At 37.4% G+C, this 24590-nt stretch overlaps 2 protein-coding genes across 8 annotated transcripts in view; one reads left to right on the top strand and one right to left on the bottom strand.

Annotated features, from left to right (window-relative positions):
• RB1CC1 (RB1 inducible coiled-coil 1) overlaps positions 1-24590 on the bottom strand; it is a 76985-nt gene that overhangs the window by 43045 nt on the left and 9350 nt on the right. For 5 of the 7 annotated variants that reach the window (XM_065830810.2, XM_065830811.2, XM_071804109.1 and 2 more), the window contains 5 exons: positions 20858-20976; positions 18823-18950; positions 16157-16283; positions 15737-15907; positions 1035-1237 (listed from right to left, as the gene is read on the bottom strand). In XM_065830810.2, the coding sequence (XP_065686882.1) occupies positions 1035-1237; positions 15737-15907; positions 16157-16283; positions 18823-18893 (572 nt within the window). In that variant the 5' untranslated portion in view covers positions 18894-18950; positions 20858-20976. Of the gene's footprint in view, positions 1-1034; positions 1238-9953; positions 10010-15736; positions 15908-16156; positions 16284-18822; positions 18951-20857; positions 20977-24590 lie in introns of those variants that run through there. The other 2 variants (XM_071804111.1, XM_065830812.2) reach the window with 2 other exon arrangements.
• Positions 6612-7414, top strand: LOC136098999 (3-oxo-5-alpha-steroid 4-dehydrogenase 1-like). The gene is given in 5 exon segments (XM_071805551.1): positions 6612-6681; positions 6787-6975; positions 6978-7001; positions 7004-7124; positions 7126-7414. Coding segments are annotated over 5 exon segments (594 nt in total). The 3' UTR covers positions 7316-7414.

Raw genomic sequence — 24590 nt, 5'->3', positions numbered from 1 at the left:
CAAAAAGGGTGAAAAGAAAAAAACATCATTATCTAGAAGCCAATGTGACATAAAAACTTAGAAACAAACCACCCATAATATAAAGTACTATTTATTTTAGAATTGAAGCATATTTCAAAATTAATTTGGTAACTACCCTTTCAAAATACTGTGTTCAATATCAACATCATGCAAGGACAGCTAAAGAAGTTACCATTTTTGCTTTCTTCCACTACTGAATATAAACTCTTCCCAACTTCCACGTAAGCGTATGTTTATAATGCAATGAAAAAAGAACAGTTGGACAAACTGAGACATGCCCCCCTTTTAATTTTTTTGAACACACAACTGGGACTTCTATGTTTCCAACCTGTGTGGATACCAGTGCTTATGAGCAGAGTTCGAACAGTTTCTATAGATTTGATAAAAGCTATGAAGGTAAAGTTTTTTTTTTTTTAAGGTAAAACATATTTTTGCTTATTTCTTTATGTATTTGACATCCACTTATATTCTATTAGGCAAATCACTCATAGAAATATCATAATGCTATAATGTTCAGAAAGATGTCAAAGATTTTCCTTGAAGCAACATCCAGAGTTTGCAGGGTACAAGTACACACACACATATATATACACACTCATGCCCACCTGCTCAAAGGTATACATATGTATCCAAAGTTTGTGTTATGACTTCATATTTACAACACACAACATCATTAATATCTGCTCAAGTATATTAAAAAGCAATTAGTTCAGAAGTACAAATATGTATTTAAAAATGCTGATTGTCTAAATTTATTATCTAGCTATTTCTAGTGCACATTTGGAAGGACTCCAGCTCTTAAACAGCTGTTCGTTAATGAGCATATCTTCCACATAATTAAATACAGGTTTCTGCCTTCTGATGAATACAAGGAAAAAATGTCAGTTAAAAAAATGACTAGTATAGAAAAGAATGAAAGCACTTAATTAGAACACCAGACATATAACACGAAAAAGTAAGTTGAAAATGTAGTCACTTTGGAGACTGAGGCTGAAGGTTAATGGCAAACCTACTGTGTAAGTTTCAACTTGATTTCATCTATGGACTGCAAATAGCTTGAATATACATTTTCAAACTTGAAAAGCAGCTTTTTGTAAGAGTAGGTACAATCTTCCAAGTTGGCCATTATGGCAGCCCAGCCTTGATGCTGAAGATGTTCATCATGTACAAGACCTTCACAAAACGAGCAAAGCTTCTTGGCAACCTCATACATTTCCTAAAATAAAAAAAAAAAAGGAAAAAGTAAAGTGAGACATTTAGAAAATATTAACACAAAATGTGTTTAATACAGATAGTTAAAAATGTTACACTTTAAAACTTCAACCAAAAATAACAAAGCTTCCTTTATTCTTAAACAAATAAAAATTAGATGACAAAAAAGTGTGTAGACTATTTTCTGAGAAATATCTTCAAAACAGGCAGGTGAAAGTTGCAGCTCCAAATAAACCTTATAAAATTAATTAAATGCTGTTAATATAAAATGTTCAGTACACACATACATTAATAATAATGCTTGTACTAATCCAACAGAAGGAGCTGGCAAACAAGGTCAATTAAGGAGAAAACAACAGGTGAGCCAAGCAGAAGCTCAGAACAAGACAATGAATTGCAAGAACCAGCAGCAGAAGTGCAGGTGCATCAGATGCAAGAAGAAATGCATGAAGAAAACAGCAGTGCGTATAATTAATCAATCCACTGGTTTATAAATCCACTGATTAATAAACCAGATGTAGTATAATGACCAGCAGTGCAGAGTGTCCACAAAACTCTAAAACACGCCCTGAGACATGGTATATGCAAACCAGTGTGGAATATTTTCTGTTAAACAACTGGATGACAGAGGCATTTTACTGCCATAGGTGGGAATTTAATTACAACCCAACTTGGCAGAGTTAAAACAGAGACCTACACATGGCAAGTATCATATCTTACTAAAAGTGCACTAACAGCAATGCTTATTAAATTCCAAAGTTTTAACTACTAGTAGAAAAGTAACTATTTTAAGTTTACCAATTTAAGAAAAAAGAGACTATCCCCCTCAAAGTGCCTACTAATCAAATACCAAAATGAGGAAGTAAAACAGAAGTCATACAATAAATCCTTCAGCTCAGTACTACATCAATAACATACTACATGGAAAATATTCTCCTGACCATATGTGAATGCTGGGTTTTAATATCTATCTACTCTCCAAGAAATAAAATCATAGTACTTTTTGCAGGTGGAGCATACTGTTAAACTAGATCTGAACACAACATTCCTCTGCTCTAGTATGTGTGAGAAAACGATGCATGGAGAAAAGTTAAACAAATACAGTGAGAAAGCAGTGTTAAAAACCCAGCACATTAGTATATTTCAGAACTTATTTGCTGCTGAACACACAGCAGCACATATGCATACATAACAAAGAACTTTGAGCCCGACAATATTTATCTTCCTGAAACAAACCACAAAAGTGCAGAACATTTTATCTGAATTTTTCACAATTAACACTGACAAAACCTGAAAGTTACAAACACTCCCCCTCTTTTTAAAGGTCCAAGCTTTGTCTCAAGCAGCATGACAAAACTCCACTGCTTTTCAAATCACTGGTACCTAAGCTATCATCAGATGAAAAATGAATATACAAGCATACTTGCACATGAAACTCAATGGAAACCAAAAGTTATTACAAGTTTCTATCACTCTGTAGTAAATATACTATTTATCTTTTTGTTTTCTGAACTTTGGTCACTTTCTATGTACATAAGGATTTCAAGTTTGAAAAAAAGAGTTATTTGCTGCATATGCTCTCACTTCTTAAAGTCAAAATCAACCAATAAGACAACTGGGACAGTATCCAGGTAGTTCCAAAACCTGCAAGTCATTTTATTCAGACTGTTTCTAGTTCAACCATACAATTTGAGTTCACACATGCTGACTAATGCGATATTGACAACTTGAACAACTTTTCATTATTTTTTTTAAACTTACTTTGTATACAAGTTACTTAAAGGCAAATTCCACAGCACATAAAAAGGAAGAATTACTGTTTCCTCAATTATCATATTGAGAAGTAAAATAACAGGCTGTTTTACTCCAAGGTATACTAAAAAAAGACACCAAAAACATGAAGCTGAAAAGGTATGTCCCCATTGTGTTTTTATACATGTCCTGGGAATGTACACAAGCATTTTACTTTCAACTCACTAACACTATTCTCAAATTCAACTTTCTTCCAAATTACTGGGAACAATTCCAAAAGTGAGAGCATATGCAGAACCACACATTAGTTCGAAGACTAAAACGCTATAAGACATCTTCAAAATCAAAACTGATCATAAAGACTTTGAATGTAGTTGCTTCAAGTGAGTATCACAGTTTACTGGGGAAAATAAAGACAGGACTTCTACCTTCAAACAAAAAAGTTCCTTTAAAAGCCCTGGGTAGAGACTTTTGTTAGTTCTGTTCTCCTTTGGACAAACTCACTTTGCATAGCACAGCTCAAATGTGTAATACAGAAATGTATACACTAGGCTCCATAGGACAAGACTTTCCACCCTGAGTCACTCTCTTAACTAGTGGCCAACATTTGCTTTTTTAGCTAGATTTATATACTGTCTTCACAATGGAAGTAAGAACTTATAAATTTGTGTTGTCCTATGAAGCTTCTAATACATAATTCTGGATACTCCCTTAAGAATCTAAGTTTTGTCAGTTTAAGATTTTAGTTTTAACAACGTTGTTTCCTGAGCAAAACACTTTCAAACACAAAACAAAAGTCACAAATTACCAAATTTAGTGAGGAAAAAAAAAAATCATTACAACTGATATTGCTTGTTACGCTACTGATGACCAGCCCTGACGCTCTGGATATAGGAGTCTAACCTGTGGCGATTTACCCAAATTTAACCAAACCAGAAGCTTGTGTCCCAGCAGTCTGACTCCTAGAAAAGGGAGAGCAAACAACAGTATTTCCTAGAGTGGTAAATTCATATTTCTTTATTTTTCAGGAACCATGTAATAGAAGGGCAATCTAATAAGTGTCAGGATCTGTCATAGAACAGAGACATGCCCAAAGAAACCATTATATAAAAATACCCTAATGCCATCTAAGTATTCAACCAGGTATTCATTGCCAGATGATCTGAAGCTCCTTGTTGTAAATGTAGGAGATATGAAAAAAAAAATCCCCTTGTGAAAGCAATCAAATACAACAAGACAGAAAAGATTTTTTTTCTGAACTATTTAGAGCTCAAACTGAACTAACATTGAGCTCTAAATTCATTAGCCTGAAACCATAGTTAAGTTTCTTTCAAATAACATGTTTTCAAAGTCACCTGCAAGCTAATAAACTACAAGTCAAATTGTACAACTAAACAGAGACATAACTGTTTCAGGGCACATACGCAAGATACTACAACAAATCCTCCCAAAGTTATTTTTACATGTTTATACCAAGTGCCAAAGAAATAATCTCTGAGTGTGGGGGAGCAAGCAATAGGATTCTGTCTGCATGGGCAAACCCGAACACAATCTGTATCTGCAGGAACCCACTACTGCTTTTGATGCTGGTTTCCTAGGAAATGTCATGAAATAAGCTCGTTGCTTTCAAACAATAAGGAATATTACTCTGAATTTATAGGGAGACCAAGTATACCGTTCTAACAAAGTTCACATAGAGTAACTATTCGTCAACCTATCAGAACTGTTTTAGTCTTAGAATATACTAAGCAGATAACAACACAGGGAACAAGTGTGGCACTATTCTGACATCGGGTTTGTGAGAAACTACAAGAGTCAACCGTGTGAGAACAAGTGTTGGTGGAAAAATACAAGAAGCAACGACTGTATACTGATTGATACATCAAGGACAGGGGGGTAACTTGTGATAGAAAAAAAATGCAGCAACTTTGATGGGAACACAAGATATATTGCTTATGTAATGACTAACTTAGCAAATTGGCAAATGCTTGATCAAGCATCATAGCAAGTATAAATGCAAGCCTGAATTTGTAATAAATGTCTCTCTTTGCACCTTAAAGAGAGTCCATGCCTCATTTGCTACAAATAGTGCCCTGGAATACGGACTTTCAGTGCAGCTGTAAAGGAAGAAGTCATTCCGGTAGCGAAGCCCAATCAAACCAGGACGAGGAAACAGAGCCACAGAAACAGAACCGGGAACCAAGAAAGTACGCATCCACCACCGAGAGAAGGTAAGCGACTGGGAACCGTGGGTGGGAAGTTATCCCTTGAACAAAGACAAAGCCTAGATGTCCTTCAATATTTATTAAGAAAGTAAAATCAGGACATACTAGGAGTCCTATCAGTGACTTTATTAGAATGGATTGCTAATCATGTGCTGGACTTTACTACAACTGGTACATTTCAGCTGGCGGCACAGCACACAGTCGGATGAGAACTATTTGAACAGGCAGAGACTGGAGATAATGCTGCTTGTGAACACCTATCTACTTGGAGGAAAAATTATGACTACTTTAAAAGTAACTCAGAAGGATTTAGTTCCACAGGTCACAACTATCTGTGAACCTTCTGTTCCTCCCTTGCCAGGGAAGGAGGGGGATCCTGTAACTGTATCTGGCAAAAATGCACTAACCATGAATGCAGTAGTGGAGAAAGGGCTGGCTGATAACGAAGCCCCCACTGGTATGCTACAGCAAACGCTTTTTACAAAAGACAGTTTATGGGAGTCACCCGACAACCCCCTTGACCCTGGCCCGATGGACCCGGAGCGAGAGCTTGATTTATTTCCCCCGGACGATACTTTGCAACCGAAAACGCACACTAATTTAACGATGTGGGATAAATGCAGAGAAGAGGCTTTGAAATCAGGAGACTGGAAAGTGGTTATGGCATGCCCTGTGATCCATCGCAAACGGCAAACTCCAGGCTTTCAACAGGTAACTTATGATGTTGTAAAGAAATTATGGACATTAGCCAAAGAAAACGGGTTTACTTTGTCATTTGTTATAAATTTTTTGGAAGTGTTAAGCTTCTCCTACGTACTTACTCTGCATGACTGGCGTTCTTTGTTGAAAATGATTTTAACCACTACTCAATATACTGCATGGTTATCTGATTTTTGGAAAAAACTGTACTATAGAGACTATTGATAATGCATATCGGCAAAGAGGAACTGATTGCAGTCATTTAGCTGGGGAAGGTGCCCATGCTTTGCCATAGAATCAAGCTGCATATCCCAGAGACTTATATGGTATAATAGTAAAACTAGCCATGAAAGCAGTTCAGAAGTTACTGGAGGTTGGGAGAGATGCCAATATACCCTTTTCAAAAATCTTGCAACGATCACAAGAACCTTATGTGCAGTTTTTAGACCACTTGCAAACTGTTTTGGAGCAACAAATTGATAATGACACAGCTCATGAGTTGTTAATAAAACAACTGGCTTTTGAAAATACTAATGCTGATTGTCGGCGTGTGTTACAGGGTATGGGAAATAGAGACAGGTGTACTATAGCAGACATGGTGAGAGCGTGTCAGAACATATGGTCAACTGAACATTATACCAGCTCTCTAGCTACCGCCTTAGCAGGACAGTTACAAGTACCAGGAACAAAACTGAAATCAAGATGTTTTTGTTGTGGAGCCCTGGGTCATGTAAAGAAAGATTGCACGAAGTATCTATACCAGACTTCAAAGGTTGTACCTCCTAGAGACTATCCAAAATGAGGAAAAGGCAGGCACTGGGCGAGTGAATGTCGTTCAGTGGTTAATATGAAAGGGGAGCCAATTAACCCTTCCCAGGGAAAAGTGGGGGGGAGGCGGGACCGGAGGAGTGTCAGCTGCAGGAGCTCCTCTCCTACGGGCTGGTGGCGCTGGGCACCGCCTCCGCCCGGCTGCTCCGCTCCATCCCCTACCGACGGCTGGTGCTCCTCACGGCGCTTCGGCTGCTGCCCGCCCGCCTCGCCTGGGCGTTGCGGGACCTGACCTCCGTCCCGTCCCGCTCGGGCTCGCCGCCTGCTGGGGGCGGTCACCGCCACCTGGCCCGGCTGTCCCCTGCTGGGCTGCTTTGCGCATAACGCGCACAGAGCACTCGGATTTCCCCTTCTGGTCCGGCAAGGAAGACCAACACTGTTTTTCACTTTACAATGGATACTTGCAAGGTCAAAGTTTAAGCAACTATGCAAAGTACTCTTCAGGCTGGTTAAAAGCTCCACGTTTGATAACAGGTTTAATAGGGTGGTTGGTCAGCATGGCAATCAATATTAATTCTTATCATATTCTCAGAAATCTGAGAAAAACCAGAGAAACAAAACCAAGAGTGTGTATCTGAGTTCAGCAAAACAGATGCAATGGAACAAAAACAGGGATGGCGATGCGGTTTGGCTGGCACTCATAGCCAGTAAATTCCAACCATTTGCAGTACTGTTTCAATGGGACAAATCATTAAGTGATTCTGTAAGAGTGTTGGAATGGGTTTTTCTAGCTCACACACCAACAGCTTGGACAATTAATGAAATGTACGCAAAACTGATAAAGGCAGAGAATGTTTATATGCTATGGATAGGACAGACTCTGAATGTATATTTATTACTACAACAAGAGAGAATTTGCACTGTTTCAGTCAGTTCTACAACCCTGCTTTCAAAATGGGAGGGAGTGCAGCAGAAAATGAAGTAGTGAAGCTTTTTGCTTCCTGTGGAGTATCTGTGTAGCTTAAAAGTAGTTTAGAAATTAAAACCTATACAGCTGTATCTTATCACTCCCTCACTACTGAAATACATCTTCAAGTGATTTGGCTCATTCTTCCTAGCATCTCCGTAGACAACAATTCTGGAGAGACTTCCTAAGGCCACTACAGAAGGATCAAGACTGATCTATTTCACATAACCCACATGGCAGATCCAGCTGTCCTGATAAAGACAAGGGCATCAGGGCTACTAGTATGGCAGCCACTAGTTCTTTTATTTTTGTGGCTTTTTTGCCTCAGCATGGCAGATAGCACATGCACACCTTGGCTGAGTGCTGGCCTCCATGCACCCACCAGGGCATGGTGCCCACAGTCACATAGAGCCCTCAGGCAGGACAGGAAGGGAGGCAAGACCCCCCACTCAACAGACACGGTCCCCAGCCAACGGGCACCTCAGCCCAGAGAAGCTTCTGGTCCGTGTCCAAATATTATCACAGCTCGGATCCAACCAGTTTATAAATAGTCCTCCTGCCAAAGAGTCTCTTTGAGTGGTCTGAGAGCAGAGGAACTGTGATTGAAATCTCTACCCTCAGATTGGTACACCATCTGAGGAAACCTCCTGGGACTGACAGCCCTCAAACTCGCCCTTGGTGAGCGACCAGTACTTCTGGATATAACCTTGACTGAGTTCTTGCCCCTTTGGGCAAGCAATTATATCCAGCTGTCCTTGAGAGAGTTTTCCCTTTGTTAGTGTGTGCACGTGCTTTGGATCATCATTCTTGTGAGTCACCATGTAGTAGAGTCATAGAACCATTTTGGTTGGAAGAGAACCTTAAGATCAAGCCCAACCATAACCTAAATCTAGCACTAAACTGTGTCCCCAAGAGCCTCATCTATATGTCTTTCATACACCTCCATGGATGGTGACTCCACTGCTTCCCTGGGCAGCCTGTTCAAATGCTTCACAGACCTTTCCATGAATAAATGTTTCCTAATATCCAATCTAGACCTCCCTTGGTGCAACTTGAGACCATTTCCTCTCCATTTATCACTTTCTACTCAGGAGAAGAGATCAACACCCTCCATGCTACAACCTCCTTTCAGGTAGTTGTAGAAAGTGATAAGGTCTCCCCTCAGCCTCCTTTTCTCCAGGCTAAACAGCCCCAGTTGCCTCAGCCGCTCCTCATCAGACTTGTGCTCCAGACCCCTCACCAGCTTTATTGCCCTTCTCTGAACTCTCTTCAGCACCTCAAAGTCTTTCCCATAGTGAGGGACTCAACACAGTATTTGAGATGCAGCCTCACCAGCACCAAGTACAGGGGGACGATCACTTCCCTGCCATGGCCAGCAGGACTAGTAACAAGATTAGTAACTAAACCCCGACTGGCACATTGGACTTGTATGGAGAGTGCTAAATGTTACTGGAGTGCTGGCTGGTTTTGCGATTGTCCCTGTTGCTCACTCGTTTCTGTGGTTTTGATTTGGTGTTGCCACGAAATAAAGTCTGAGTTGATCCTTGGCTTGGGTTAGTTTTGTGCACCTCCGTGACAACCAGTATGTCTGTATGCAGAAAAGAATTAAGCAGCTCTCTGCTAAATGAATACAGTGTAAAAACTGAATTATGCGAGGCATATAAATAAAGGTCTGCAATACAACATTTTAAATGTTTCTCAGTAAAGTTGACAGCTCCAGCATAGAAAATGAAGCCTGCCTAACAACAGGTTTGCTTTTGTCATTGATTTTTCACAGGTCCTCTCAAGGATAGCTGGCAGACACCCAATGGTTCAAGGAGCAAAAATTTAACTTCAGTTGCCTTGTAGAGGTATGTCCATCTTGGCTATGCCAGCACACCTACAACAGTGACAGCTTCACCACATCACTGGAATGTGGACCTCAAGCAGCAGCACCACCAGTACAAAACTAGAATAAATCCAGGCTAATTTCAACTTGCTGTAAATAAAGGCATCTTCACTTCCTAATTTGTCAAGAAATTCACAGGCTCAACAGAAAGATTTTTATCTTTGGCTGGGTGCTTTAACATAACATTTATTTGAATTATTTCCTTCAATCATAATAATTTAGGTGATTTCTCTGATTACTTCTGTTTAGTACATTTCAACCAAAAATCAGTAGAAGCAACAAAGTATGTTTTATCTAAAGCAGAAATTAACTGCCATCGATTTCAAGACTCTATCTTTGCATCCTACTGTCATAATTCTGCTCATCTGAATTAAGAAAATATGGGGAAGGTCTGTTTGTCTTAAGTGGTCTTTGGACTTACCTCTAAAGAACAAAAAGTTCTCAGGAAATGCAGGGTTCTTTCCATTCTCTACAACCCTGTAGTAAAAGGAAACAAGTCAAAGTCCTCTATTGCCATGTGTCTGAAATCCTGTAAAAAGGACTCCTTATAGGTTTCAGTCACCCTAAAAATCAACCTCAAGCCAAAAAAAAGATCCTTGAAAGTGAAATTACACATGCCCATACACTATAACAGCAGATTAGCACTTCCACAAAACGTTAGTGTTATCTTGCTTACCAAAATTAGTAACCAAGACCATTATCTATAATTTATACAGCTCCAACTACAACATCAATAAAGCTAACTAGATAAACCAACTTCAAGATTTTAGCTTTTAAAATCTGTAATTGGAACAGTTAACTTCACTGTGAGGGAGACTCAGATATTTCATCGTTATTTCTCTCCTTTCGTTAGACAGCTCATTATTCCATTCTCCTTCAATATTCATCATTTCTGGTGACCGCATCAGACATTTCTCCACACAGTACACAACTTACTACATACTCAGAACAAGTTATTCTGCAAGTCATAACTCGATGACTTTTTCTTCAGTACTGTTTTCACTGGCTCTTCACTCCAACATTAAAAGTGGGCTTAAGAGAAGTGACAGAGTTCACCACAGAAGAAAATACTGAGAAGCTGATATAAACCACTACAGCCAGGGAAGCAAACCGTAGTGCAAGGTAAGTGGTAACTTCTACTAGCTTGATTTCAAGTCACACCAATCATCTTCTCCTGGTGAATTTTCTAAAGGCTTGAACTAACAGTTCTGGTTACAAAGGTCAACCAAAAACATCTTTTAGTATGCCTTAGGGTAGATCTGTCAGTATGCTGTAGAGTAAAACTGAAACCTACTCCATTTTTACCCTATTCCCTAACACCCATCCAGCTGCATTACTTTAAAAGATATGAGATTGATCACTAATCTGAGTTACGAATAAGTGTGGACTTCTGTGGAGGAGCCAGAACTGTGTCTATTAGACTAATAATGCTATTCATTCTTTTTAGCTAAATTAATTTAGCTACACAACTGTTACAGACATTACAACACCTTAAAGAACATTAAAATTTCAAAGTAACTCTTTCCCAGAGGGTTTCAAAACAGCTTTCTAGTAGAACTGAAAGAGCATTTCTCTAAATAGTATACAAGCAGCTTTCAGGAAGAATGACTATATTTCTTGGCTTAAGTATTATGAAGTGTTTGGAACTAAACCAAGAATGATCTAGGTACAATGACTACAGCCACAGTTTGAGGCAACCAAGCGAAATGACCACATGGTTTCTCATCCTCATTCCTATTTTTCAAAGAAAAACTGACCAGAAGTGACAGTTTGATGATGACAGCAACAGCTGAAACGTAAAATATATCCACTAACAAAATGTCCAAGTTTCAATATCCTTCTTCTAGGACAAACAACACAGGAATTTCAGCTGGATCACTAATTTAAAAAAAAAAAAAGCCCTTTCCTAAAGGCTAAGCTACCAGAAATCATTTTAAGCAACAGTGTTAAAAGACCTCAAGGTTAGATAATATTCACACAACATAGTTTATCGTGCAATGTGCTGTGTAGAGAACAGCTTGTCTCCTCCTAAGCTGGTGTGTACGTAACTTTTTACAAACTGTGCACCTCATTGTCCACATACTGCAGCTCAAGGCCAAAACTGCTGAACTGGAAAAGAGGTGGGAAACCAGGCTCTTTGTAAGAAGGCATGCTGCAACCCTTTAGCTACAGACATCTCAAAGGGAAGTTTTTAGTCAAAGGGAAACCAGGACACTAAGACATAAAATCAAGATAGGCTTCAAAGGTTGCTTTAACTGACATTTAAAAGCCAGACAATAGATACCGCAGACACTGACCAGAAAAGATCTGATTAAAAGAAGTTTGTAAAACAAAGATATCATGCCAGGTATGATAAAACCTATGGCAAGAATTTCAGTTTAATTGGTAAAGGAACAAGTTTATGTAACAGATATAACTTCTTTAAAGCTACTGAATCTTTATACTGTGAATTCTACATAATGAGATCTTGGTGAATCAACAGGAACTTAAGAAAATCTGTATAGATGTTATATCATGAAAGCAAAAAGAAAGAATAAAATGAGATCTTGATATGATAATCACAGTACAGTGGAAAACCAAACAAGAGGTAGGAAGTTTCACACAGGAATGATTTTTGGGTAGTAGGTATTAAAATCTAAATAAGGCTACATGTAAGTTAATGAAAATAGTTTCAAGTTGGGGAAAAAAAAAATAATGGCTGCTTTCACATATACCTATACCCTATACATATATGGACACAAGCCCATAAGGATGCCAAGGCCTCCACTATGAACTAAAAGATTACTTTTGTTTACACCTGAATAGTAACTACAGATATCTGAAAATTATGACAAAAAACACAGAAAGCAAAAGTAGAATTTAAATGGATAACTGTCAGCTTTAAACAGGCAAAAAATGACGGAAAGGCATGGATTAATAAAAACACTTGTTAAAGGAGAATCTAGAACTACTTGTTACTGTAAGAAAAAAAAGCAATATACCACCAGTGTATACAAAGTATGGGTCAGAAAAAAGTGAACCAGAATTCTCTCTGCACCTTTCCCCACAGTACAAATAAGATCTAAAATAAGGTAAGATAAAACAAACAAACAACACCTTTCATACAGCTCTACAGCACCGTTGCCAAGCAATATACAGTTCATGTCACAGATGCTGAAAGACTTGATTGAATTAAACAGTTTTCAGGCATGCTTAAAATGAGTTAGAAATAAGATAGAAATAAAAGTCTTCACACCCTGAAATATTCATAATCTTCCACACCATGAGCTTGCTTACTACTAAAGCAGACTTCGGGCATGAGGTACAAGAGATGACAAAGAGCTCTTGGACAAGTTAGCAGCCATTTTCTAAGCAATTTTTACTACTTCCTATGCTGTTTACGATTTCATATCAAGTCTGATTTAAAAATCATACTGTATATCCTCTTGGTAGAACAGATGTCAAATTAAATATAAACTGGTAGCTACAAAATATTCTCCCCCACTTCTACACAGTTATACATCACTGTTTCTTATTGCTGACAAGAATAGGTAAGACTTTCTATCATGAACAATGATTTAGACTGTAACTTTCATTTTCCTAACATAAAACATTTTAATCACATATTAGTAGTAAATATGAATTAATGAAATGTAGCTAATTAAGTTATGCCAAATAATTACAATAGGCAAAAACTCTCCATCAAGTACCACCACTCTGCTTTTCTGGTAAAGCAGGTTATTATCTCACTAAAATCAATAAAAAGACAAATCTTCGTTCATTATAAGGTAGATTTCTAGCGCTCATTTTGCAGGAAGTCTTCCATTATTCTCCCAGATACTCTCAGTGTGCCTTTGGATGCATCAATCTCACAGCTGCAGAGGTTCAGAGCTTTTATAGCTCCCCCCAGATCCTCATTAATTTTGATAAGGATTAATATCCCATACTCCCTCTTCCAGCCAAGAGTCTCATGGTGAAACTTGAGGAAGATTAATGTTCTAACCACATTCCCAGCCCTCCCTCAGTTTCTTCTGAATTACTGCTTGATATACTTCAAGCAGGTATCATGAAAAACTGCTTTAGTACAACACTGTAACACTTAACTCCTTTACACAGTTTCCACACCTTGGTACATGTTAAATCATGATAGTCTATTTGCGCATCTTCCACCATAATAACATTAATAGGTGGCATCAAGTATTGAAAGATTTTCTTCTTGCAAAACAGTTCAGGATCTCTGTGTCTAGATAAACTTTTCAGTCCCTAGCTAAATATTATAGCTCCAGTTGGCCAATAAAAGCTGTACTCTTCAGAAATACTCTTCAAAGTCTGTACGTAATATGGGCTTCCCTTACAGAAGGCTTGCCAACCAGAATGAGCTAGTAAAGTTCTAAATAATTAATTAAAAAGCAGAAACACTGCAATAAACTTGTTTGCTCTGCATACTAATAAATCCTTCAGAATCAAGGAGGAAGAGATGGTAGCATTAACAATTCTTTTCAAGTCTAAGTAGGAGTATTTTTCATTAAACTCCTGGAATATAAAAAGCTTACTCCAGAGGAATTACATCTGTTCTATCAGAGTATACTAACTTTACCAGAACAAAATCAAAATTAAGAATCTTCAAACCAAATTAAGAATCTTCAAGACCACAAAATTAGAGACAGGATGAAGAAAGGAGATAAAATATCAACAATAAGAAATGTGGGACTGGGTACTACCACCTTTCACTTCTGTTACCCTAAATACAGCACAAAGACCATAGTAATTACTACAGCCCCACTTTCATACCAAATCAACATTAAGCGTTTAACATATATCAGTATTGCTGACTTTTATAGGATCATCTTAACACTCCACAAAAAAAAAAAAAAAAAAAAACCACAACAAAAAAAAGGTTTTAAAGCACTTTGGGTTTCAGTTGCTAAAAATCAGAATCCTCACAGTCTTCAAGGAGCACAAATGAAAACCTCCTACTCCTAGCTGAATTCACATTGATACTGACTCTTCTTGGTATGATGGTCATATGATTCACAGATCCCTAATTACTCAAGGTCCTTGTTACTAAGTCAGCAGAACTGTCAACAGGTGGCAGACAGAGGAAGACAGTCTGCTGGACTCAATCCTGACCTTAAATCAGACAGTATGTCAAGGTCAGATTATTTAGGCTAACTTTCCCAGTCCTGACAGGTTAGGAAGCCAAGGAGAAAAAACAAATCCAACCCTGTACTACATGCAAGACTTGGCACTTTTGCCTGAATTCAGCTACACAAAAAAAACCAGCCCCTTAAAGTGCCAAATATTCTTTTGGTCTACATTCAAGTTGTCATTGAAACCAAGAAACCTTATTACCAAGACAACAGGCTAAAAACATATTACTATTCATTTTAAGTGCTACACATAACCATTTCCTCACTCCTAGCTGTTGGATACTGAAATAATCTTTAGAGACATGAAAAATATTTAATGCATTTAGAATACAAAATTTGAAAAGGCAAACTAGGACAGTATTTCCTAACATTAAGAAAAGTAATCCAGCTACTGAAGGTATTGTGTTACTCTCTTGAACATGCAGCCACTCCTGCTGCATGCACACTTGATATCTTATTGACCATGTTGCAGAAAACTAGTTTCTCCTATCAAAATAATATAAAAGTAATCAAATTGGTAATCTGACAAGTTTGCTTTCTATGTAAGTAAAAGTCAGCACTCAATAATAAAAGACCTGAATTTTAGGAAAAGGAAGCTTAGTTTTATTAATTCCTCACCAGTTGTTTAGACATTGAAGATGAAACACAATCTTGGCAAGGTGCTTTTAAAAATTCTACTGCTAATTTTCTACTTGGATTAACATTTTCAAAGTAACAAACTCTTCTGTTTACAGGTTGAGGCAGACTGAAGACACTGAAAATAAGGCAGAGCATTAAGGCATGGGTCCAAAGCAAACAGACTGCTTTTATTTTGCAAATGCTGTAAACACAAGCATCCATAAAGCTCTATTATGATATGCTTTTGAAAAAAAGCTTTGAACATGCTGAAGAAACGAAAGCATTATAATACCTACCTTAAAATTTCAAGACAAAGGCTCTGAAGAATATAGCACCACTAATATGCTACTCTTACTGCCTTTTGAACAAACTATTTCATCATTTGTAACAAGCCTCCCCTGTGACATCTAAAAGGTTATTTTCCTTTGGTGTACAAGTGCAGTAAGAATTTACTTACCACAGCAAGCTGTGTCCGTGATGCTACTGTATGAAACACTGCAGGCATCATGAGAGATTCTTCTACTTTCAATTCCATCTCATTCTCTGCTGAAAATGTGGTTTTGGGGATAGCTGGTGGACGTTCACACAAGATCATTTCTTTGTTGAATAAAAAAATTGGGTTGGTGTCCTACATTCAAAAAGAAAATGAAGCCAAACATTAAGGCAACTTATTCTTCAATCACCAGTTATTCCATCACGTGGGCAACATGTCTTAAGAACACATTAAGAGCTACATCTATAAGCTGAATACATAAACAGTGTTTTTTCTAAGCTAAGAAACCCAGCAAACAGTACAACACTTTAAAGTCCCTTAGTAAAACATGCTTTTCTTCCCCTATACATGACAGTTGAGATGAGAAATGCAGTATGCACTTACTGTTCCAGCACTGTAACTACACACTCTTCTGTCTGGTGCCATACACTCTCCTCCATTGACAACCAGTACTTGGTGCTGAATGGCAATCTTATACTTTGTTTGAATTGCATGTTTCAGATCAGCCACACTGGAAAAAAATGGGAAGAGAAGATGACACTATCAGCATAATTGCACGTCTAATTTTACATATTCCTGTAATAGAGACAGGTGACTTGTCTGTATCAAAGAAAATATTTTAAAAGAAATATTACTTTTTTATTCCGCACAAATACATATTTTTAAGTTTTGTAAGTGCTGTGATGTGCTGCACTCTGAATATCCACCTACTAAGCTATCAGCTAAAAGATGACAGCCTTTGCATTACTTTTAAGTTATCAGCAATCTTCTTCCAAGAAGATCTGATAGGATGCTGAAATTCTGGATCAAGTCATGTCACGCATTTAGGATAATAACTTTAAAAGTCACATTATGCTCTTTGAATATATACTTGATGAACAAACAGCTGGTTTACTGAAACCCAAGAAGACAACAGCAAGGATATTAACACTTTCTTATGCATAACATAAGCACAACTTCACCTCATCAACTCTGACGGACCTACTGTACGTGAAGCACAGTATAGCACTTAACAGTAACACGAAATTAAACAATCCATGTGTATGCAACAAATTCATATAAACATTACAGACACTTCTAATGCAGAAACAGTATATCAATAAACCATCCCTGGTTTTGTTCACCACCCTTAACCTTTAATTCCAGGTGATGACAAGGTCAAATTATTGACTATTTTACACAGTTCTAGGGTTCCTTTTGAACACACGGGCAAACAGCAAGCTAAACAAGAATTTACTAATATGATACAGTAACTGACCTAAACTATAACACACTAAGGCAGTACCTGTACAAAGGTATTAAAAAGCTTCAGAGTATCAAGTGAATAATCAATATAAGCATCAATGGTTTTGATACAACCGGTAGGAAGCACAGCCTACATATAGACTAGTTATTTAAAAAATAAAGATCAGTTATCTAAAATAACCATGATTCAATATGACATTGTGAATTCACTACAAATATCTCATAAGCACAAGCTTGTACTCGCTAGCTGCATCACAGTAAGTGCTCACCTATCGTCTCCACGGTCTCTGGGAAAATAGCTTGGCCTGTCCATGTATTAGACATGGAGATAGGCAAAGAACCCAAGAAAGTTAGCCTTGCTAGAAAGAGCAAGTCTACATATACAGATACACAGAATAAGAAGTTAGACTCTTCAACTGAAGAGTCTTGAAGAATCTTCCCAAAGAACTATCCAACTGAACAAAGAGTCACCCCATACCAGACTATTAGGTGCCTCACGCACCATGATTTAGCAACAGAACGTCTCGACGTAACTCAGAGCATACAGGGGTGCTGACACATCTGCAAATGACCCAGTAGATCCAGAATGGCTGAGATGAAACGCTATTTCATGTACAAAAACACCCAGAGCATCAATGGCTTTGCAGAAGAGCATGTAAAACCACTCAGTGCAGATAAGTCTTAGGGCTCTTCTACCCCAAAGAAGTTTCAAAATCCAGATTCACTTATTGAGTCATGACAATTACAAACAGGAATTCAAGAGAAAGGAAATAATGGATTTGGGGATAAAATCCATGGCAGAAGTCTTTCAAGCACAATCACAACTCATTCATCACTGTCAGAATACAAATACAGCAGGTAAGCTTGGCTCTTGCAAGCTCCAGGGTATATGGGCTATCATGATAAATGATTTACTTATTAGATCAGAATCCTATATGAGAACAAGGGAAAAGGATCCAATATATCCAGTATATCTAGACCTCTCTGAAAGCATCTTTACATTTGCAAGATGCTTTTAATTGGCAGTGAAAAAAAAACACAAGCAGCAAAGCTGTTGGGACCTGACTGTGATTCTGTAACACTACTCACACCTCAGGCAGTAGAGAGTTCAGAAGTTCATGTTCTACATATAATATGCTGTAAAATCTTTTGGAGCCTTATGACACAGGACAGAATCACACTGGACATGAGAGAAAACCCCATTTATATGCCAGTTCTTCAGCATCCAATCTAAAAATATTAGAGACTGAACATTTTCTTCAGGATGAGTATATACTGAGAGGTAAAAGAGTAGTCTGCGGAACTTCTTCTGTGATACCAGTCAGTTAAAAAGCTTTTTATATAGTAATTCTAAATAACAATGTCATCCAATAAAAGGTCACAGAAGATCAGAAGTCATTCTCACAGTTTTTCCAAAAAGCACCAAACAAAACACCAGACTTGGCTAAGAGCAGGTCATCCTGTGTCACTGCCCCAGAAAGTAAGTAACCTCTCCACCCGTTCATGGGACTTCAAATAAACACAGGCACCTTTTCAAGGCATTGAAAACACTAATCAAAAAAAAAAAAAAACAACAAACAAAACAAAACAAAACAAAAAAAAAAAAAAAACAACAAAAAAACAAAACAAAACAAAAAAAAACCCCACGAAATTAACTCAAATACACGAAAACCTAGAAGATAACTATAGGGACTGACCAAAACAAAACCAAGTATCAGCTCTCCAGAACTCAGCATGCAAAAAGCACGTATACACTCTCTTTAAATTTTAAAAACAAACAATAGGCAATTAATTTACTTTCTTACTTTTGTACAGCGAGTTCTGTGTCAAAGGTAAGGGTAGTTCCAGTGTTGACCAGAAATACGTATAGCTTCATGATGATTTCTTTAGGTCTCTGAAGTTTTTGACTTCCACTGATAAAATCATTTAGAAACTGAAAAAAATTTCAAACGTTAGTTTCACATACAAGTTATAAAAAAGACACTTACACGCTTTTGAAAAAATACTTGTAGATATATAGCAGTGAACACATCAGCTTTCATATTCCACACTTCTTTACCCACTACTAAACATACAGATGCTCCCCTGACCAGAAACACGGGCATGGTAAGCCTCTGCATTGGCAGATGGTTAAGAGAACACATGAAAACATACACTGAGGAGAATTTGAGGGGTGGGGGGGAAAAGACAACTTTCAGTTGCAGACGACACCTAGCTTTTCTCAATTATGAAATGCATTTTTAAAGCCCCAGGTACAGTTATTTCCAAACATATTTTCTAAATTTAACAAACAGCAGCATGTTCTGTGCGCTAAGTTTACTGCTACAAAGTCTATCGGCTCACTACTATCCCTATTTATATTTTTTTCACTCAGACATATGGAAGTATTAGCAAAATATAAAAATAAACAGCTAAGATAATTTTTAACTATTAATTCATTATGGATATATACAAAATGTACATATTTTCCTGTTTTCAGCACTAGCCAAATCTGTAGCTACTTTCTTCATCACTAATAGTGAATATCGAGTGACTGAGAAGAACAGTACAGTCCAACATATTGCATGTTTTTTCAGTCCTGTGCCCTACAAGTATCTGTGTGAACAACTATAAGCACATTTTTCCAATGAATGTAACAGGGAAAAAAAAAAAGTTCTGAGCCTTTTTCTCTTCTCCCCCACAGGAACTCAGAAGTTTATTCATAATTTCCTCCACACTAACGAAGCTGCTGCAGAAGTACAACTAGCACTGCAGTCACTGATGACCTGATTTTTTTTTTTCAGATGCAGAAGGAGTTAAGAAAAGCTAAACTGGAAAAGTTTTAGCTACTCAGCAATATTCTTATATCATTATAAAAACAACGTTTTGGCTTAAGTTGCTTCACAGGAAGTAGAAGAAGTCCCACTTTCCCTGAAATGCAAACAGGATACACACACAAGGTCTACACAGTCAATTGTATTACTGTAAAATGAACCAAAACTTGCATTTATCTCCTTGCCTACAAACAGAAAAACTGAAGAGAAAAATAACAAAAACACCATTAAAATGCGGAAGGGTGAGAGGTTTTCCAGAATAAGTCCAGAAAGTCAAAAGAGCTTTCTTTCAAGACACCGGCTTTCCACACACTTTTCAAGTATTATAGTACATAAGCTTACAGTATATAAGCTAGTCAGAACACGCATGTTCACAACAAGGCTTCAGAAACAGAATCACACCAAACAAAAAAGCCCCAGTCAAATAATCTGATCTAAATTGAGTTTAGCTGTTCTTACACTTGAACTCTACTGCACTCAGTGGCACCAGCTCAAATTTGTATTGGAAAAAGAATACTACATTTTATAAACAAAGTTATTAGCCAAACACTGCTGAACATCAAGAACAAGCTAGCAATAACTTATTATTAAATTCTTTGGCCTAGGTTTCACAATAATCAGTCTCGCATGTAGAGAGACTTCTTTTCACAAAGGGTAGCTTTGGGACCATGGTCCAGGTAGAATAAGAAACAAATGTGTTAAATAATACAACGCTTAAGGTGAGCACCCACCAAAAAAAACTCTTTTCCACCTAAGCAAAGTAAAAGGCTCACACAGTATCGAGTTTTCACATAAATGCTACTTTCTGTAATATCAAGTTATATTTAAGAGATAATCTGTCCAGAAACCTCATGTATAAAGTAAAATTTTAATCAAACATTTTCTTCTCCACACCTTAACGCTAAAACTAACTATTTAAAACACAGAAAGAAAACAACATTACTAAGATCAAAATGCTTATGACAGCATCTGCCACACAGGCATCAGCAGTCTCAAACTTTTTAACTTCAATCAAAGAAAGAGTTACCTTCAGGCACTATACAAAGTTACCACCTTCTTCAAATGCAAGAGAAGAATTAATGCACACATTTGCTTTACTTGATTTTTGGCAACAAAGTAGCATGGCTGTTCAAAGCCAGAGGAGATCTGCAAAGAAGAGATACAGAATGCAATTACAGGTATTATTAAAACGTCAAGACTTTATGGTCGTCAGTGCATCTAACTCAGAAATCAGTGTATGTCAATGCCAAAAGAATAATTATGTGGGAGTTTGTTGTTGTTTATTTGGTTGGGTTTTTTTGTGTTTTGTTTTGTTTGGTTTTTTAAGTAACAATGTTCTCTGGCTACAAATCTGCTTAAAACTGCTACACACCTGAGTATTCTTGCTCATAAGTAAAAAAAAAAAACCCTCTGTGATATTTTTCAATATTTACAAGGAGGCAAAGTTAGCTCACTAAAAAGAACCACTTTTATTCCCATTATCTGAAAGAATTTTTCAAACCTGGTGCAAAATGCTGATATGGTGACGCTAAGAGAAATACAGAAAGTCATAAGAAAACGCAATCTGTCTAAGAAAATTCAGTGTAAAAATCTACACATGATACTGCTGTTGAATAAACAGCCTCATCCTGCAGCTGTATCCAGCAGATTCCTTCAGAAATCAGCATCACCTTCCTTACCTGAAACAAGGTAGCCTTGTTTGTTAATCCATTCATCTACTTCCACAATGTTTGTTGCAATTTTTAAAAATTATTTTCATTTTTAAATAAACTGAAGATGTTAGCATTCCCAGCTGCTTGTCACAGGCCACCTCCTGCAGAACTGCCATTTAAACTACAATGGAAGCTACAACAATCAAAATGAGCCAGATCAGCAAGGCTGGTCTTTTTAGGCTGCCTTAGTTCATTTTGAACTGTTGCTGGTTAAGCAGTGGTGCTGAAGGAGAAGGAGCCCTTGGCAAGGAGGGTGGCGTTGAGCAGTTGGGTTCAGGGTGCTCAGACAAGTGCACAATCAAACTTCGAACTACAAACAAACATTATTTCTACCACATTAATGTCCTAGCAAGGTTTCTGAGATGATCAGGCACTATAAAGGGTGATAATCCATTACTAAAAATAGATTTGCTGAAGCCTGAAAACCATTAGAGGGCGTAAATCATTTTATACAACTGATGCTACTAACAGTAAATCAAAACTACTTAATCGCAAATTTGAAAACCTTACAAAAAAGGAAAAAAATTACACAACTATTACATGTATTTTACATGCATGGAACAGATAGCACTTTGTTAGGCTGTTATTTGAACTATTATCTTCCTCTCTCCTCTCCACTCCCTCTTTCCTCCTATGCAAAATGCACACACACAACCTTGTCAAAAGCAAAGGAGCAATAAAAGGGAAAACAGCAATGTGTCTAAAGTACCATCAGAAAATGAGCATCTGAAGTGTCCTTTTCTAATTTAGCTATCAGTATTTCTACTTTAGCAAAATAAATTTATGAATACTCACTTCAGATGAGAGTAATACACATTAACATGAGTAACAAGAAACTACTGGAACACTTCTGCCACAAAGTAGGATCACAACACTATAATCTCTATTCTTCTAATTTCGTTGCAACCATTAAGTAGTCATAAAACAAGCATTGTTTCTTCCTTTCTTCCACTCAACATTTAAACAAACAATCATGAGGGACAGAAGTACACCGACACAGGTAGGAAAAAAATGTATAAGTTACTCTGTAATAAAAAAAGCCCTCAAAACAAACAACGAAAACAAACACAACAACCAACAAACCAAAACCAAAAGTAGAATTCACCCACTCCCGAGGCTGCCACAGATCTCAGTGAGCACTTCCAGGAATAGAGGCAGTGTCTGAAGCAACGTTTCAGAGAACAAATGCCTTGAGCACCAAGCTCTCTGACAAGTTCACTGGTGCCCAGTAAAGGTAGGCTGCACCCCCCTCCCTTCAGCAGGAGCTGTGCTGATTGCCTCTCCTCAGCTGCCTGTTCACACAACCCTGGAAGAAACTGAACTTTGAGACCTCTCTCTAGTCTTGCCTCTCCAGACAACATCTGGCTGAGTTTGGCCTACAAAGTCCAAGTTAAAGGGGGAGATGCATGAAAAGCAGTCACAGTTGCCTAAGTCTCTTCTCTTTCAAAAGTGAGGTTACAGCAGACTATCACAAGCAAGGTCAGCTACTTATCACAAATTAGTCTTTAAGTGTGTTCCCAATATTCAAGAATATTATGATTCAGCAGTAAGACAATTTTTTAACATAAGCTTGGAGTGAAAGGCACCATCAAGCTTCAATAGAATATATCCATAAACACATTTTATTCTTCTTATTACCTCAACAGGCCATTAAGAGAATTTCAGGCTTTTTGTAGCATTACACTGTTACAGAGTGTTACAAGTTTTAAGCTTTTTAGTGTCACATTGCAGAGATTATTTTAACTCATTTTAATAGAGGTTGGACAAATACAAAATTTGACAACTACCAAAGACGGAGCTGCTAACTACGCAATCAAACAAACTGTAACAAAATGACTAATCTACCCTGATTACTTGTTTGAACTGTGTGACTTGCAGCATTAAATCCATGCTACCGTGTAAACTAGATACTTCCAATTATGAGATGGAAGCTTGTATGACGAATAGCTACTAATTATCAGTAACAACATCTAAAAAATGGCTGAAAATTTGAAAAGGAAATTTCTGTAGCAGTTGCCAGATCAGACAGAAGATGGTACACAAGAATATAAGAAAAAATAATTAGATTACAAAAAAGTAAGAATAACAGGAAGTTGAAAAAGCTTCCAGAGCCAATTCAGAAGATGTGCATTTTGTTACATTAGCTAGCAAAACACCAAAACCAGCCATCAATATGTTACACTGGTTATAATATTTATTTCACTAGTCTACATCGTATTTACATTTCAATGCAAGTACTACATCTGCTTCACTTCATGAAAGTATTGAAAGATTTTCCTATCAAATAAAAACTCTTCCACAACTGAGTACTTTTGAAGTTCGTGTTGATCAATGCTTTCAATTAATGTTGTTTAGAAGTTTTGAAATGTATCTTATTTAGTTCAGAACATGCTCATTGTTACATCCATAAAAGGAAATGGATGTCTGCTTACACATCTTTCTCTAACTACAGTGCAAGGAGTCATGAGTTTCACAGCACTCCACAAATTACTCTATGGCTATATTAACTATCCTTTTCTGCCATTAAGTGCAGAACTCACAGTTATCCAATTCTGACTGTTCCATTGCTTCACAGTAACAATTTTTTCCAACTTCACAAACTCAAACACTGAAATATGGCATTCAAGATAAGACAAAGACAGAAATCAACATTTATTTACGCTGGTTTAGTTTAAAGGGGCATCATCAACCCCACTTTAAAGTTAAGTTTCCTCTGCAATATTCTGGTATTTAAGTTTGTGTACATGTTTGTGATAGCTCATTCCCTATGCTTTCTTTATAAATTGGATTACAAATCAAATTTAAGTGAACCAAGCAATTAATACATTTTTCCTTTAACCCCCTGGAATTTAAACTGAGTTATGTCCAAGTCACCACTTTCCTTCAAAAAGCCCAGTGTTTAAATTTCCATCTCCTAGAAGAAAAACAACACACCAGCAGTATAAGGTACCTTGCTTTTTGTGCCTGGGGAAGTACTGCTTCACATCTGTACAGTAAGTGGTGTACTTACCAATGCTCCATCTCCCAGGTCACAGAGGACCAAGACAC

The sequence above is a fragment of the Patagioenas fasciata genome, chromosome 2, assembly GCF_037038585.1.
Source record: "Patagioenas fasciata isolate bPatFas1 chromosome 2, bPatFas1.hap1, whole genome shotgun sequence".
Taxonomy (NCBI): Eukaryota; Metazoa; Chordata; class Aves; order Columbiformes; family Columbidae; genus Patagioenas; species Patagioenas fasciata.
The sequence above is the reverse complement of the archived record's forward strand: the minus strand, read 5'-3'. Positions and strand labels throughout refer to the sequence as shown.